Raw genomic sequence first — 17,625 nt, forward strand, 5'->3', positions numbered from 1 at the left:
TATCCATGTTTGCTAGTCATATACGGTCTTCTGGAAAGCCAGTACAGTGAGATATCTTACAAAAGATACATTTTTTATATTTTAAAGATAACTGCATCCTGCTTGCATCATTTATCACAGAGATAAGTGGCTCCACAGGACAGATCATTACTGGGATTGGCCTCGCAGGGCAAATCTGACAGGCAAGCGGGCAATCACATGCCATTATAGTGGTACATAACTGCCAGGTGGGCACTGCTGCCCACTTTTCAATATCCCTTGCACGGGATTTCCATGCACCCTGGTTGTCTGGCTCATGGGAACCTACAACTGCTGCAAAACTGTTCTGTTGACTGCAGAGGGATTGAAGACAGTTCCTGCAGTCCCATGTGAGCCTCTGGAGCCTGAAACAGAAGTGTGGGTGGGGCTGTTGGAAAGCCTTTTGCAAAACCACTCTTTGAAGCAGTGCCCCCCTCCTTTTAACATCACTCAAGCAATGCTTAAAAGGAGGGAGACTGCTTCAAACAGCAAGTTTGCAAAGGCCTTTAAGACAATCCCCGCACTTCCACATGAGCCTGCGAAGACTCACACAGGAGCCTTAAGGCACTTGGCAGAAGTGGTCTTTGTAGAAGTTCCATGCTTCTCCTTTCAGAGAGCATTGGTGGGGAGAAGAGAAAGAAGCCATGTACAGGCTCCTTTGTCTTCTCACCTGCCCTCTTGCTTAAATGAGGACACAGGTGATGTAAGCTGATGGGCAGGTGGTTTGAGGAAAATGACTTTGTGGGACAAATTGGACTCCCCGTCAGGATATCAGCTTGCAGACCAATTCAGAACCTTCTTCTATGCACATAATCTTCTGGGTAAGCCTAGCATCTAAAAATCTGAGGCTCATTCTTAAGAATGTTATGGTAAAAGTAAAGGGACCCCTGACGTTAAATCCAGTTGTGGACGACTCTGGGGTTGCGGCGCTCATCTCGCTTTACTGGCCGAGGGAGGTAGCACCTAACAATGTGAAATGTTTGTAGTCCCATCACAGACATAGAAAGCACTTCTGTCTTAAACTGTTTGTACCTCAAGGCAAACTGACGCGTATTTATGTAACTACATCTATATCTATTAAATTGATGCCATGCTCTTCCTCATGCAAAGGTTTCATTCAACTTTTATATTGCTTTTCATGCTCTTGTGCTTTTTCGTAAGTATCATATACTTGGCCCAAGTATAACACAGAGTTTTAATCCACTAGCAAATACTACTTTTCTTAGCTGCCACTGCCTTATGGTGTCTTGGATAGGCCACAAAACAAAAACAGAAGGCATGAGAAGCAAGGTCTCTGGCCCTGTCCCATCTAACCAAGTTTCTGAGCTCTCTTGCTGATCTGGGCATGAAGCCAAGAGCATAATCAAGCAGTCTTAAGATGACTGTGTTAACAACATAGGTGAAATCTAATACTGATAACTAGTCAGTAAGAACTCTTTAAAATAAATAGATTATATTAGATTGAAGTACATAGGAACAACATAAAAAACAACCCTCACTTAGGCAAAATCCTTCCTCTGGTGGATTGGATAATACTACTGAGCAGGAGACATAAGCTTGTAAGTTCCAAAATGTTAATTTTTCTAAACTATTTCAGATATGGAACAAACCAAAAGGTGCCTGGCTCATGGGATCAAAAAAGAAAGCACCCTCCCCCATGATACACTTTGTTTAAAACAAACTGTAGATGATGTGACAAAATGGTTGCTCCACCCCTACAAAATGAACCAATAATTATTGCTAGGGGGAGGTCATGTGAAACGCCAATCAAGACTAGGCAAGTCAGGGATGACATCATATGCAATCAAGTCTCCTGAAGTTTGTCCTGCAGCAGCTATTACCATTTAAATGGATGAGTCCAGGACAGAACATGTTTAGAGGATGCCCTGCCAGGGAACAAATTAACATATAACAAATCAACATTTCCACCTGGGAGGTCCAGGAGGATGGGTCAGCTGTGTGACAAAGAGGATTAGGTTACACTAATCTGCAAGCTTTATGATGGAGGGTGTGCTGAATCTCGGCAACATAATGTTATGTTGCAACAGTTTCATTGTTTCACAGAAGGCATGAAACAAATCTGCTTTGCTTACGTATAAAATCCTACATAGATATACTTGTTCTATTTTAATTAAAGGCCAAGAAAGCAACTCAACAACAATTCTTACATTTCCATAGAACAATACTTTTGGGACTGTCCTGAAATCCATTTTAAAGATACTCTGCAAGTTCATTATAATTACTTTCAGTACCCTCTTAATATGGATTTGCATTCAGACTCTTCCCTGTTCAATTCCACAAGTTGGTTGTAACTTTCTAAAGGAAAGCTTGAAAAAGAAGCCCAACCCTGCCTTGTCCCTGCTATACACACCTGGGGCCATTTTACCATGGAGCCTAAAAGGCAGTTCAAACAAAAAAGATCTAACATGACTTTCAAAAAATGCTCCAGAGAAAAGTGAACAAAAACCAGGCTTGCTGCAAGTTGGAAATATTCAAGTAGTAATTGAGGCTTCAAGGGAAGCCTCCAAAGGACTTAGGGTTAATTAATACCCAAGATTTACCTTGAGCAAGAACAATCTTGCTATTAAGTCTGATGGGCTAACAATGAGACGTTATTTTAATAGTGTACTTATTCCAAGTTTGTGCCAGAGGCAAAACCTGACAAAATCATGGAGTTCAAACACCAAACTTGCAGGAAGCCTAGTTTCTAATTCTGAAATCTGCAGTCTCCTACCAGTTTCCAGCCCCACAATGTTGGGGGGTGGAAACTCATTTTTGTTAAGTGTGTTCTCCTTATCTGATCTGGCCTTTTATTTTGTGGCAGCCGAGAGAAAAATGTTATCCATGAGAAACTGACTTGCAAAACACTTTGAACTTTAGAACAACTTCCACATGCCACAGCCGAGCAAATTGTATTTTAAGGGGTAGCTGATTGCCCAATAAAGCTAAAGTGACCCTTGTTCACTCCTATTACTAATGCACATATACTTTACTTACAGTGGGACTTGGGATTGCGCCAGCCCACCCTGCTGCTTGCTTATGAGCCTAGATGTAACATGCATGTGGAACTTACAACAATAGAATGATATATCTCTAGGATCAAAAATCTGTTGTTGTATCCAATGCCATCCAAGTGATGACACGTGTGCAAGGGGAATTTACTGCCCCTAGACAGGAGACTCACAGCATATTTGGATGTGGGCAGAAGGTTGCTTGTGGGAGAAACTGAAAATCAGGTTGAGGCAGCACCATTAACACAGTTGAAACTGGTAGAAGGGCAAGATGAAAACTAGATTCACAGAAGAAACAAGGAACGAGGTAAAAAACAACAACACGGATTCAGTTTTGACATAACAATAAGCACTGGATTATTGTTACATGCATAAGCCTTTGTCTCATGCATCCCATGTTCTCCTTTGGCATAGCCTTAAGGAGACTGGGAATTTTTACTTCTGATTTCAATTAGCCACAGCTTAGCATTATGACCACATTCTAAACTGTGGTTGGTGTTAACTATGGTTAGTTGCAACAAGATAGCTGCATAACCCATGTCTTGAAGCTGGCTTGTTTCAGCTAACCGTAGTTAAGAAGGCCAATGGGTTTGTCAGGCTTCAGACATCACAACAAGTGTGGCTGGTTTAAAAGAGATGTGAAAACTTCCATACACCTTCCTGCTGCACCTGAGAGGAGGAGCTAGTGAGGGAGTCTGGGAGAGGCTAGGCATGCTCTCTTGACATTGAGACCATTGTCACCTTGTATGGACACTTTTTTGATTTTGCCATCCAGGGAGTTTGAATAAGTACTACAATGCATTCAATTCAAGGTAAGTATTCCAAATGTTATAATTAAAAAGTACATCCAAAGCAGATAAAAACACATTTTGCCATGGTAGTTACCAATTATGAACATATTAGACCAGTTCTTTTTCACCTTGGTTGCCTCCAGATTGAGTTCTGGGGCCAAATCAAAGTGCTGTTTTTTACCTATTAAACCTGCATGTATATACACCTAACATCATCAATGAATGCCCTTTGTCAAATGCCTCTTAATCCTATTTAGAGATTGGCTACACAAGCAGAGAATCTTCACTACTGTGCCCCACCCCCCATTTACAGGATGCTCTCCCTAACCCTACATTTTAAAAAATTCAGTGCCTAATACTTTGCACAGCCTTGATGAGGTTTTGATGTTTGATGGTTGAATAACCTTAATTTAGTGACGAAAAGAATTTTAAACTCTGCTGGTTGGATGCATGTTTTAACCTTATAAGACTGTTATTTTGCTTTTATGTCAGTGGATATGCTTAGAGTTACATTGTACTGCCCTGGTTGTTGGCTTTTAGCGTTTACTTGAGACTATTTATGATTTTGTTAAGTCCTTTTATTTGCTCATTGCTCAGAGAACATTGTTACAGAATGACTCATAAACGTAATAAATGGAAATTGTGTGAACCCACAAAGTTCACAGTATCCTAGTATCTTAGATCTATATAACTTGCTAGTCTTTCTCTCTCTCTCTTTCTTTCTTTCTTTCTTTCTTTCTTTCTTTCTTTCTTTCTTTCTTTACAGATATCACAAGAAAACCTATGCCCTGGAAATAAAAACTTAAAGACAGGAGAGACTTACCTATGAATGTCTGTTGTGCCTGAGAATTTCCCCCTACCCTTGGGGAACACGAATGAGGGTAGTTCGAAGCATTAGCACCCATTTTCTTCAGTCACTCAGGCATCCCACTTGCTGGCTCGTCAGCACACAGTTCCATAATCCATTATAAAACTTCAAGACATGGCTCAGGTAGGTTCTTTGCCTCCATTTCTGAACAAAATAATAATAATAATCATAATCACTGCTGTCTTCCCAAGTACACAGCTGTACTTAATACTGTACTTAATTCAGTAAGAGAACATTCATTATGACAAATGCCTGAGTGAGAAAAACACATTTAGAATGCAAAAGCAAAATCAGCAGTGCTGCTACAGTTTAAGAGATTGGTAGCCCAATGTTATGCATGTTTGCATGGAAGTAAATCCCACTGTATTCAGTGGGGAATAGTGCAGCTTTAAAATGTTTAGAATGTTTTCACACATTACATTTAAGCCACAGCAGTTTAAATAAATGCAAAATCTGTGGTAGCCAATATGGACATTTTCAAGACAATCCTATTTCCCAGCTCAATGGATGGCCTTAGGTGAGCCACTATTTCCGTCAGCTTAACCCAACATGGGATTGCCATGCAGGACCTTAAGAACCTTGGAGAAAAGTTGGGTTCCATGTTCAAAATTAGCCAGGTGCTTTTTGCTACCGGTGTGGGTCCAATTGCAAATACATGGAGATTTCTGGGTGCCAGGTTAGCGACCACAGTTTAAAAACCTCTGCCTTACTCCACAGTTAATACCATTTCCATTTCCACTGTATGTGTTTCTCCTTCTTGTATACTGGGACAAGTACATTGTTGTAAGAGCAAGCTGCAGTCAAGCAATGTAGTTGAGACCACAGAATGATGGAATTGTAGCACTGGAAGGGATCACGAGGGTCATTTAATCCAACCACCTGGTGAATAGATATTCTGTTGGGGCAACCACAACCTAGATTCAAGGTGCTGTTTGGCGCCTAGTTTATATACACCTGAGTTCCTAACTGGTTGGGTTATAAAGGCAATAAAGTGCTGTATATGAGGGACCAGTTCTTACTGCACACTTTCCTTGTGCTGAAAATATGCCATCATCTAATACCAAGTTATCTGTTCAACTCAGGCCCTCCTGCGCCTTTGATGATGCTATCCCAGCTTTAATTATTGTTTAGATGTACATTTTTATATTCTTAATGACATCTGAGAAAAAATCACTTCCTATAAATGTTTCAGATGTGCAGGTATAGTGGTTTTATGCAACTCATGAGCACACAAAAAGTGCTGTTGAAAATCTATCTATCTATCTATCTATCTGTCTGTCTGTCTGTCTATCTATCACCTGCCCTTCACCCCAAGGTCAAGGGCAGGTTTCAACATTAAAAACCATTAAAAACAACTTGCACCCATATAAATAAGATGGGTCCTAAAAATATACACCTTTGGGACAAATATTGGACTACTGTAATCTGCTCTATAGGGGGCAGCAGCTCCTAGGCTTTGATCAAAAGCTGCAACTGGTGCCAAATGCTGGGGCCAAGAAGGCTTTTAGTACACTATACCCTTGGGCTCGAATCCGCATGACGAGGGGAGCTCCTATTGCTCTGTCCCATTACTCTGCTAGCTTCTGCCAACCTAGCAGTTCAAAAGCAAGTAGATAAATAGGTATCCGTTGTGGTGGGAAGATAAACGGCGTTTCCATGCGCTCTGGCACTCATCACAGTGCCCCATTGCGCTGGAAGTGGTTTAGTCATGCTGGTCACATGACCCAGAAAGCTGTTTGTGGACAAACACTGGCTCCCTTGGCCTAAAACGAGATGAGCGCTGCACCCCATAGTCCAGGGGTCCTTTACCTTTTTTACCTTTACGCTTTTCTGATTGGCAGTTTGCACTGGTTGCCAATTTGCTTGTGAACCAAGTTTACGGTTCTGGTATTGACTGATAAAGCTCAAAATAACTTAAGACCCCATTATCTAAGGCAATGCATTATCCCACATGAACCTGCCAAGCCACTCATATCTTCAGAGGAACTCCTCCTGGAAGTGCCTCAGCCTGCTCTACTTGACCAGGCATCAACCAGGAAAAGGGCTCTCTCTGCAGCGGTGCCTGCATTATAGAACAGTCTCCCCACAGGGACCAGGCAGGCACCTCGGTAACATATTTCTGATGGCAATTAAAAACACTTTTGTTCACCTAGGAATTTGTGGATTGGGAATTGCTGGCTCTATTTATTGCGCTTATGCAACTTATTTGGTATATTCTGTTTTGTTTTAACCTAACATTGTTGATCAACCTGTATGCTGCTTTGGTAAACCACATGAAAAGCAGTACAGAAGTATTTTCAGAAATAAAATAAAGAGTAGAGATGTGTGTGGTTGTAAGTCAATGTAACTGAGTTGTGATATGTAAACCTACAAAATGAGATGTGCTGCATGTAGGATCTTGTATGTGAAGCAAGGGAGGCACTCCCTTCCCTGTAGCGCTTTTGAGTCTAACAAAAAACTGGGTGTGTGAGAGTGAGTAAAATAGCAGACAGATCTTGAGATACTGTGCTGCTCTGGCCACATGACCCCAGTAACCCAAGCCATGCACATGGGCAAGTAGGAACTCTCTTTGACAAAGGGTCACCACTTTTTGTTGGGTCCTGTCTGCAAAGAAAAACAGTTACAGCCATCTACTTAGGTTTAATTAAAATGGACCATGGTCAGCAATGCTGTGAAGGGGACAAGATCAAATGGACTTGTTCCAGAAAAACATGTTTTACCTTTCTCAAATTGCAACATACCATACTGCATCATAAGCAGTGCATTATGCCTCCACAACCACAGGGGCCAATCTTTTTTCTTATCTGTGGGGTACATTTGGCTGAAATGAAACCATTCCTTTTACAAATTAACAGTTCTGCATGAATCTCAAGGGAAATTTCTATAAGATTATGATTTGCTGGAACTTGGCCCAACTAGCATGTGCAAAAAACACCCAGCAATAAGCAACCGGTGTTGGAAATGTAAAACTTTCGCATGATTGGGAATGCGTAATAATTAAAATATTTTGGGAGCCTGCACTAACAGAAATAAAGAACATCCTTTGTCAGAGCTCCACAGAGACGCTTTTGCAACAGTATCCGGATACTGCAAAAGACTAATTTCAAAAGACAACCAAGAAACAGTAACATCAGCAAAGATGGAAAGTGGAAAAATTCCCTACGCTGTCAATAAATTCCTGGCTCTCCAGAGTTTAGGAAATGGGTTATATGTCTAAGCTTGTAAACTTAAAAGTAAGAGAAGGAAGGCAGATAGAAGACAACTTCTTTGTATTTTATTGGAATAACAAAGGGCAAGAACAAACAAATGCATATACAGTAAATTGTTAGGAGACGTTTTGAAACATGAAACTTTGCTGTTATAGCAGATTTTCATTTACTCTTTCACTCTAAATGACTGACAAGAGTGCAATACAAAATATCTTAACATATATACCTCAATTTACACAACTGATACTTATCAGTTATAAATAGGGTCAGTTCAGTATCTAATACATTAAATTTTTTAAGATTAAGTACAGTATTGTCTCATGTACAGATAATTTATATAATACTATTTTATGAATATTCTTTTTCTTTGATCTTTTTGAATAACAAATAAAAACATACTTCTTTGCTAGGGCAGGTTTAGAACTGAGTCCTGGCATTGTGCAATTTTCATTTTTATGGCTCCACCATGAGGGTTTGCTTCTGATGCAACACCACAAACAGACAGGAAGTAATAATATTGGAAGCTGCCTTATATCAGGACAGTCTATTTGTCCACCTAGCCAAGTATTCTCTACTCTGACTGACAGCAACTCTCCAGGGTCTCAAGAGGAGGTCTTTCCAATCAGCTGATACTTTTAACTGCAGATGCCAGGGTCTGAAGTTGAGACCTTGTGCAGGCACAGCGTGTGTTGCACCACTGAGCTATTTCACACACTTAACTAATACCCTCTTTTCAGCAAGAGCCATAAAGTACCTTATTTTTATCCTTTCACTTGTCATTTAAAAACCCTAAATTCCAGGGGCAGGTCACATCTGTTTACATCTTGCCCCTGTTCCTGTACTGCCAACTACCCTAGTTATTTCTATGGCTACTGCGTCTGCAGGAAACCTCATGACCAGAAGCTCAGATGTAGCCAGACCAGTTATTTAGAGCTGTGTACACATTCGGGCCTAAGAACTCTCTTCAGGCTCAGAAGGCAATGCAGGTACATAACAACGGCTGCTGAGGCTAGCATGCAGTACAAAAGCTCTGACATGGCTAGTGTGAGTATAAATACTAGGTGCATTGGCTTCTGCCCATTTCCTAGTCGATAAGATCAGTACTTTATGCCTGTTGGACTTTAGACTCACCCTCAATCCTTCATCCTACCTCCAGCAACTGATCTCAGAGCTCAAGTCCTGGTAAGGCAGCTCACAGCCAGACCTCCCATTAGGTAGAATGAGATTCTTGCCTCAGGCTGCTGATTTTGGGTGTCATGAAAGGGCATTATTTAATCTATTTTTACTGCCAGAGAGAGAGGTGCTTCTCGGATTTTTTTTACCTGAAATGCCAAAGTAGCTTGACCAGCCTTGGTTGGGCACTATGCACCTTGACTGGAGGTACTATGCACCTTGAGGACATCATTTACTGCTCCATTGTAGGCAGAAATATGTATTGAACCACCCCTGCCAGGCTCTGCGAATACATGGGAGGCTACAGCATCAGTTGGCATGGAGACGTACAAAAGATGTTTAGTTTTAGTTTTAACTAGCGTTTAGTTTTAACTTACAACTAAAGTCACTGTTGTAACCTCCATTTCATACAGGTGGAAATTCCTTTTGCCATTTTGAAAAGATAGGGTTTTTTCTCTCTTGCTAAATAAAGAACAGGAGTTCCCCGATTAAACATGGTTAGTTTGAGAAAAACTCCCAAGCTAATGACTCAACTATGCTCTTGTCCCTTCTCTGGATGGAAGAAATCAACACAGTCAGTTAGTATTATCACCGCTACAGTCTGAATACTTTAAAAAGGAGCAAAGGTGAAAGGCTACTCAACTCAATGTTCTTCTTACAAGGACCTCTTATGTGTGCCGGATGAGCTGATCCCCTCCCCCCTTGCACAGTTATTTCAATGGTGATAAAAGACCTGTGAAAAAACACACTGATAACTGCCTTGCGAGATCAAGGTCCATCTAGCCCAGACACTAAACAATGTTAATATACCAGAGTGAATTCGTCACTGTCACATTAGCAATAGCTACGATTCCTGTGGCAATTAGGAAAATATGTCCATGGCCAAAGTTATTCACTAACCAGTCCCTGATGTTATATAGCAGTGCTATAACAATATACAGAAAGCTTGCCTTAAAGTGGCTACCTACTAATGTGGTGAGCAATTCTTCAGAGAAACTCACCAGACACACAGCTTAGGCTCTCTCTTGACTAGGGATTCACTTTCCCCTCTGTCACACCATGACATGATAAGGGTGACAAGAGGATACAGCCGCCCTTTCTATATCGAAGCTGCAGACCAAGCAGGAATCACCCATACTGTTACACTGAGGTTTTTTGGCGGGGGCTCAATACAACAAAGACGATCTGCGTCCCTCCCCAGCTTGAAGTTAGAGATGTGGATTGTGCTGGCCATTTTGGAGGCAGCAGCTTACCACCCCTCAAACAAGAGCCTGCCTTTCCCTCTGCAATACCCTTGGTTGGCCAGCAGGAACACAAGCTCATGCTGCCCTCCCTCAGTTCATGGACTAAGCTAAGGCAGGAAGCTAATGGCCATTTATTTGGGAGTAAGCCCCATTGGTTCAAGATGAGCATCTTGGCTCAACTATTAAGGCCAGCCAGAATTTGTGTAACCCAGCTTTTGACATACAGTACTATAAATGGAGATAAACACCAAAAATTGCATCTGCCTAACTGTAAAGTTGCCTTCAGCCCTAGTTCCAAAATCCCTGCTCCAAAGTTATCATTTATCACATATCAACACTGGAAAAATGAAATGTGCTTGATCACCTAGAAATGCAACAGCAGCACCCAGGAATTTTGACCATTTACTCAATTCTATGTGCAGTATAATGCCGGCAGCATAAAAAAAAATTCCAAGGAGTACTGAAGCCAAGGAATCTGAAATATTTCTCGAGCCCTAGCATCCATGTTTAAAAGTTATCCTCCTTCCGTTCTTCAGTTTGGGGAAGAACATAAAACCACAGCTAGTACCTTTCCATTGATTTCTAAGATGATGGTTATATACCCACTTGTACTGCTAACTGAAACATGAGGAAGTGCCAATTCCTCCCAAACAAATACAATACTCAGCACATAACAAATGTACATGATTCGTGCCACAATAAATATGCAAATTACTCTCCCACAAATTTTTAACAGCTTTTCAGTGTGGTACTTAAAAAAATATAAGTTGCATGCAAAACAGTAGAAATCTCTATTTGGGGAAGATGAATTTAAATAAGAAAGACAAACTGTAATATGTCAGCACCTAGGTCTGCAATACAGCAAACATCTCAGGTTCCCACCATTCCACAGCTTTAGAATGTCTAAGGCAACTGGCAATAATCTGAGGCATCTGGGCTTATAGCCAGGAGTCCCCAGCCTAACAAAAGCTCTGTGTACAACTGGGCTTTGGGTAACAGCCATGCTTTTGTATACAAGTTTCCTATCAACACCAGCATTTTCATACTATTTTCCACTAGGACTTCAAAGTGATTAAATGACAAGGTGCAAAACAAAAAATGAGTATTGTGCAGCCAAATACTTCAAACTTCTGTTTCTTCCAAAAATGGGTATTCTCAGAAGAATAATGAAACAGCCAAATCTTCAGAGTATGCAAAGCCTGTTAATGTGTGAACTAACGTTATTTAGACAGATTGGCTTTTAATGTTATAATAATGTGAGAGTCAAAAAGGGAGAGAGGGAAAAGTAATCTAGATGCACTACACTAGATCGTAAATTGCAAAACTTTTTCCTGTTATTAACTTGAGAAATTACAAAACAAAAAAACAAGCACTGTGTTCTTCTAGCAGACTATATCCATTATAATAGCTCTGCAAACCCTACATTTTCCCATACACGGCTTTGCTTGTTGCTGTGTACATATAACACAACACAAATTGGCCAATACAGGGGTGTCACAGTAGGGTAAAGCCCAATAGGACAAGACCCTAGGACAAGGTTCAGATCTACCATTCTTGCTTCCTCCATGGTTCAGAGCTTGGAGAAAAAAGCTGTAAGTGTATTGTAGATGGCCACCAACTTGGATGCCTTTAAGAGAGGATTAGCCAAAACTCAAGGACAAGGAAATCAAGACCTCCTCGTCATCACAATGATTATGCTTTACCTCCAATATCAGAGGCAGTGTGCCTCTAAATACTAGTTGCTGGGAATCACAGGTGGGCAGAATGCTGTTATGCTTGGGGGATTCCCAGAGGCATCTGGTTGGCCACTGTGAGAACAGGATGCTGGACAAGATGGGTCACTGGACTGATCCAGCAGGGCTTTTCTTATGTTCTTGCTGTTCACACTCTCATACAATAGACCTGAGACACATGTTCCCAAAAGGCTGATGACTACTGTGGCATAACTTTAGCTTATAGTGGTTTGTTTTGAACTGATGCCACTAGTCTCTGTCCCCACTTAAGTTGGGAATTGATTTGTGCCTTCACACTCCAAATTCTGTTCAGTTTATCTAGTGGAGGGAATAATTTGACCCTCAACTGCTTATAATAAATTAAGATCTGTTTTTCCAGCTGCCTAGATATTTCAAGATTGCCCAGAGATGGTATATTTGAATGTATGGCCAAATGCAGCAGGGTAACAATCTAAAATTATCTTTTAATATTCACCAATGTTGCAAGCACCTTCTGGAGAGCCAAGTGCCTCACATCTTTCCTAGCCCGCATTTTTCCAAGTAAAAAACTAACTGATTTTAAAGCCCTGAATTAGTGCTGTCTAGTGAGGATATGGATGCAATTTACGGTTGCCAGATAAGCTTTTTTTGTTAAACTTTTGTTGAATACTGCCTGTATAGTACATTCAATAAGATGAGTAAAACCAAGATCAGTGTAAACAAAGTGAAAGATGGTATTTTTCTAGTTTGACTAAACTAGAAAAAGCTGGATAAGAAGTGGATAAGAAGCTTGGGGAATAATCAGGTGCATTCATTCCTCCTTGGAACTCAAACCATCTCTGCAGTCTCAGAAAATTTCCTGTCCCTCCATTCCACTAAAGCTCAGCTGACATTTACAAGATTCACATTTCTGGAAGCAAAGTAGAAGCTAGGGCATGACATACACTGGAGTGAATAAGAATACTAGGGGCTAATGTGCCTCAAGTCTACTCAACTATGTGAATTTTTATTTTCTGGCATCCACTTTAATTCTTTAAAGTTAGAAAATGCATGAACTAAGTGAATTATTAGTGTGTTTGAAGAGACAGTGATTTCTTATTTTTTCTATAAGATAAAACAGCACCAACCTCTTCTTCCTTGCAAGACCAGCCAAAAGGCATCTTTACCTTTTATAACTTTGTTCCAATTACATGCATGACTACATGTGCTCTGCCAACTTTCCATGTCAGAGAAAATTATCTGTCTCAAAGATTAAATGTCATTAAGTCTGTATATGGTATATAAGATCTATGCAAAGGAATTTTAGTTTCACTGAGCCAATATTTATTTCTATAGCACCCCATCTATATTTCTATGGCACTCCATCTATGCTTCTTTAGCAGAAACATCTTTAGCATAAACACACCGATTTATAAATGGGTTGACAAACAGCAGTACAATGGGTTAATATTTCTTAAACGAACCCATTCCCCACAAGCAAACAATTTTAACACTTCATTAATGCTAGAGTGAGGTAACAACCCGCCCCCCGTACACCCTACTAAAAAGTCAGTGAAATGAATCTTAGTACCTTTTCTACTGTTTCATGTCACACAATGCCTACAGTATACAACCCAAGTTTCCTTAAGTAGAGGGTGCCATTTCTCTGCTTAAAAATCTAAATGTTCCTGAAATTTGTCCTATGCAAATCCTGTATGTGGGTGCCAATGCATTCTTGCATTTATCTCCATTATGTGATCTTTCACTTTTCAGCCCTCCAAATATCATTTTTTATTACCCATCAACACTTAAAGACAGGGGATCCTATTTACAACCCAGTTCTCTATACCCCCCCCCATTGTCTTTACTAGACAATATGGAGCAGAGTTCCATTCAGATACTACATTTCTTCAAGTTGCATTTCTGGAACTAAACACATGGAATCCTTGGCAGAGTGATAGTGTTCATGCAGTGTTTCCTGGATATCCATAGACACTGGCCTCTCGTAGTTAATTTTAACTATGTTTGAAGATTGCTTAAACTAAAGATTCCTTCACAAATTTTAACTTTTACAGAAACTGCATGGCTCACAACATATGTGAACACACTGCAAAACTGGCAATCAGATCATAGTTTGCCTTTATTTATTCTCTAACCACATAACAAACTCCTGCAACCAGAATGCAGGATTCACGGAATGTGCAAGTCTAGAGTTGGTTACTCACTTAGCATTTTAAGCTTATAAGACTATTATTTCCTTTTTATAATTATTTATATATTTATCTACCGCTTACTACCAAGATGGACACAAAGTGGCTTTCAAAAATAAATATACACACAGAAATTGAAAAACCATGTATGATATAATATAGAAGCATGGTAAGCATGGGGGGGGGGGGGGAGAGCTCCTTTCAAAGTTTATCACTTGCACCAAAAAGGGGTTGCAAGAATTACCAAATGCTAATTCAATACTGCGAAGCTGCTAATGTGCTGAGATGAGAAATCATGTTTTTAAGAGTTTAAAATGCCACAGTTTACACATTACCTAGCACATTGACCCTGTAATGGTATACGTTATATGATTTCCCCATACTCATTTTCTATAGGTTGGACATTTATATCTGTTGTTTAAGAATGGTCAATGTCCTGAGAAGATGTAGCTCAAGAATGTCTGGAGGTCCAGAGGTTCCCTACACATGCACCACAGTGTTTTGTTGCATTTGAATTGCTCATCAGCTATCAAAGATAATCTTGGCCTAGTTTTAAAAGCCTGTATGACAACAAATGACATCACTGTTATATACTAGTAAGTGATTTAGTACTCAAGTACCCATGACTGCGGAACAAATGTCCAACACACCACTTTAAAAAGGAAACTATATTTACAATCAATGTTATAAGAAACTAAAGGAATTCACTGATCAAGAAAAACGAATTACTTAGCAGTTCCATCTTCTACATGTCTACTTAAGCTCCACTGAGTTGCATGGGGCTTACATATAAATAAGGTGCATAGAATTGCAGCCAAAGAGTAATTTTACCCGTTGAGAATTCAACTCGGGATATTTGTTTAATTTCTTGGTCCACCAAGAGGAAATTATTTCTTTCAATTTGCATCAGGTGGCCCTCCCTGTAATTCTGAAATGAACCTTAGCTTGAAGGAAAAAATATACTTGGGAAAATATACCTCAAATGAAAATGATTTATGAATTAGCATACAAATGGATCTACTTTCCATTTAAGTAAAACTATATGCTTCACACTAATATTGTGATGGCATAGTTCACAAAATATTTCCTTCCAAATCTCAAAATTCCAGAACTGATGCAACCAAAATTACAGCCCTTTATGTCCCACTTATTTTGATGGTAAGGTTAGAAACAGTAAGCATAGCTGATTTTGACTGATTTGTGGCTAATCCACTGAAGTCTGTGCATATGGCTCTTTACAGACCACTGGTCACCAGTGGGAAATAAGAGACATTTCTACCATTTGCAGAGGATTAGCTGGCTTGTCTTTTGCAGTGCTACTGTGATCTTTAAATAGATAAACTTTGTTTCAATTGAACAGTGTGGACACTTGATCACCAGCTAAGCTTCCCAGTTCTGCTTATCTTCTCAGAGTGTTCAAGTCACTTTCCTACTCTAGTTTTCTTCCATCCTGTGAAATGAAAACAATTCCTAGTCCATGTAAGAAGCACAGCTGTATACTTGAACAGCTCAAATACAAAGTCATCTCAACTGTCTTCCTTGCATAGCCAATGAATTTAGGCTTGGGAGCTAAACTCTTCAGAATAAACACCTAGAAACTGACCACTTTGTGCATTCTATCACTGCAAAGCAATATTTCTCAAGCTGTCAAGGAGACCCCTTTAGAAACAGCAAGGTGGAAATTGATTTACAAGTCGTACTTGAAAAAAGACTATAAACAGTCAAGGTTCAGGATTTCCGAAAATGTGGGTCACAACAACACAACACAGTAATTTTGATTCTGCAAATGTTGCGAGACAAATATTCTTAGGGGTGCATTCAACACTGGTCAAATTCAGAGTGGACCCATTAAAATTAATAGGTATGGCTAACTTAAGTACATTAATTTCAGTGGGTCTACTCTGAGTTTGACTAACGCTGGATACAACTCACAAGACTAGACATGAGGTGGCATTTTGAAAGGTGTGGCAGATTAGGAATTGTGCTGTCTTGCAAGTTGGAACCAGGCAACTATATTCCATGAGGTTTATAGGCTGGCATTGATGGAAGAAAGAGCAAGATCAATCTCATCCAACATTCATTTTCCAAAGGTTCTGGGAGTTCACAAGTGTAAGGATAAAGGCGATCACTCTCTCTGTGGCTCCCAGCAACACTTTATCACCAAAACAAACTTGAGCCTGGAGAGCTCAGTTCGTTAGAGTGTGGTGCTGATAATGCCAAGGTTGCAGGTTCGATCCCTATATGGGACAGCTGCATATTCCTGCATTGCAGGGAGGTTGGACTAGATGATGCTCAGGGTCCCTTCCAACTCTACAATTCGAAGGTTCTGAACATGGTACAGTGGTACCTCTGGTTGCGAACGGGATCCGTTCTGGAGGCTCGTTCGCAACATGAGCAGAACACAACCCGCGTCTGCGGGTCGTGATTTGCTGATTCTGTGCATGCGCACGACATCATTTTGCGCGCATGCGCATGCGGTGAACCCCGGCAGTAATCCTTTCCAGTACTTCCGGGTCGCCGTGGGACGCAACCTGAAAACGCTCAACCTGAAGCAAACGTAACATGAGGTATGACTGGAGTTTTATTTAGCCAGCATGGCTAACAGCTACCATTAAGCCTATCTTACACTGTTCTTTTTCTAATCCTTTTTTCAAAGCTACCACATGTTCTGCAAGTGCATTCTGTACATTAATTATGTGTTCTTTCATCTGCCCTAAACTGATTTTACTGGTTGACCCCAAGATCTGTCGTCACAAGCTGGAGTAACAACTTCTTTCCTCCACAGAGGTTAAAGGAGTGCAAATCAGTCTCACTACAAAAACCATAGCCTCTTTTAGCCTTTTCTCACAATCAGTTTAAGCCCCCTCAGGACATGTGAAGTTAAGATTTCTTGGCCTAATGTATATCACTTCACACTTGCATTTAATCTCATTTGTTATTCCGTTGCCCATTCACCCACTGTGCAGAGATCCTTTTAGAGCTCTTTACAGTCTGTTTTGTGTTACACCACCTTGGCTGTCTCTTAGTGAAGACCGAGGTCATTGGACCTGAGCGACCACAGCCCTGCCCACCATGAAACCACCATTGGCAGGACTGGCAGCAACAGCAACACATTATGCTTATTAAGAAACTACTTGCTTAAGGTAATATTGTATTCTCTTGCTAATTACGCTGTTTTAAATGTGCATTCTGCACTTGACCTCCTTTGTAATGTTTTATTTTGAAACCTTAAGTGAAAATTTTAGTTTCCTAAAATACTGTAGCAAATGTATACAGGCAACAACCATTTCATGCGTGTTCAGAGCATGTGCACCTGCGCATGTGCGTATTGCTGCAACCTGGAAGTGGTGGAAATGGGAAGGTAATGGGGCAGGGCAGGCTTACATGTGCTCCGCCAATATACGCAGGGT

At 40.4% G+C, this 17,625-nt stretch overlaps 2 protein-coding genes across 6 annotated transcripts in view; one reads left to right on the forward strand and one right to left on the reverse strand.

Moving 5' to 3' along the window:
* GOLGA5 (golgin A5) overlaps window positions 1-17,625 on the forward strand; it is a 496,232-nt gene that overhangs the window by 325,643 nt on the left and 152,964 nt on the right. The gene's annotated exons all lie outside the window — the stretch shown is intronic.
* BTBD7 (BTB domain containing 7) overlaps window positions 1-17,625 on the reverse strand; it is a 75,660-nt gene that overhangs the window by 44,053 nt on the left and 13,982 nt on the right. For all 5 annotated transcript variants that reach the window (XR_014547499.1, XR_014547500.1, XM_083611348.1 and 2 more), the window contains one exon: window positions 4,644-4,832. Coding sequence is in view for 3 of the 5 variants with exons in the window: in XM_083611348.1 (XP_083467474.1) it covers window positions 4,644-4,725 (82 nt within the window). In the remaining 2 variants the exon portion in view is untranslated. The remainder of the gene's footprint in view (window positions 1-4,643; window positions 4,833-17,625) is intronic.

This window comes from Podarcis filfolensis (assembly GCF_964270895.1).
Source record: "Podarcis filfolensis genome assembly, chromosome: 1".
Taxonomy (NCBI): Eukaryota; Metazoa; Chordata; class Lepidosauria; order Squamata; family Lacertidae; genus Podarcis; species Podarcis filfolensis.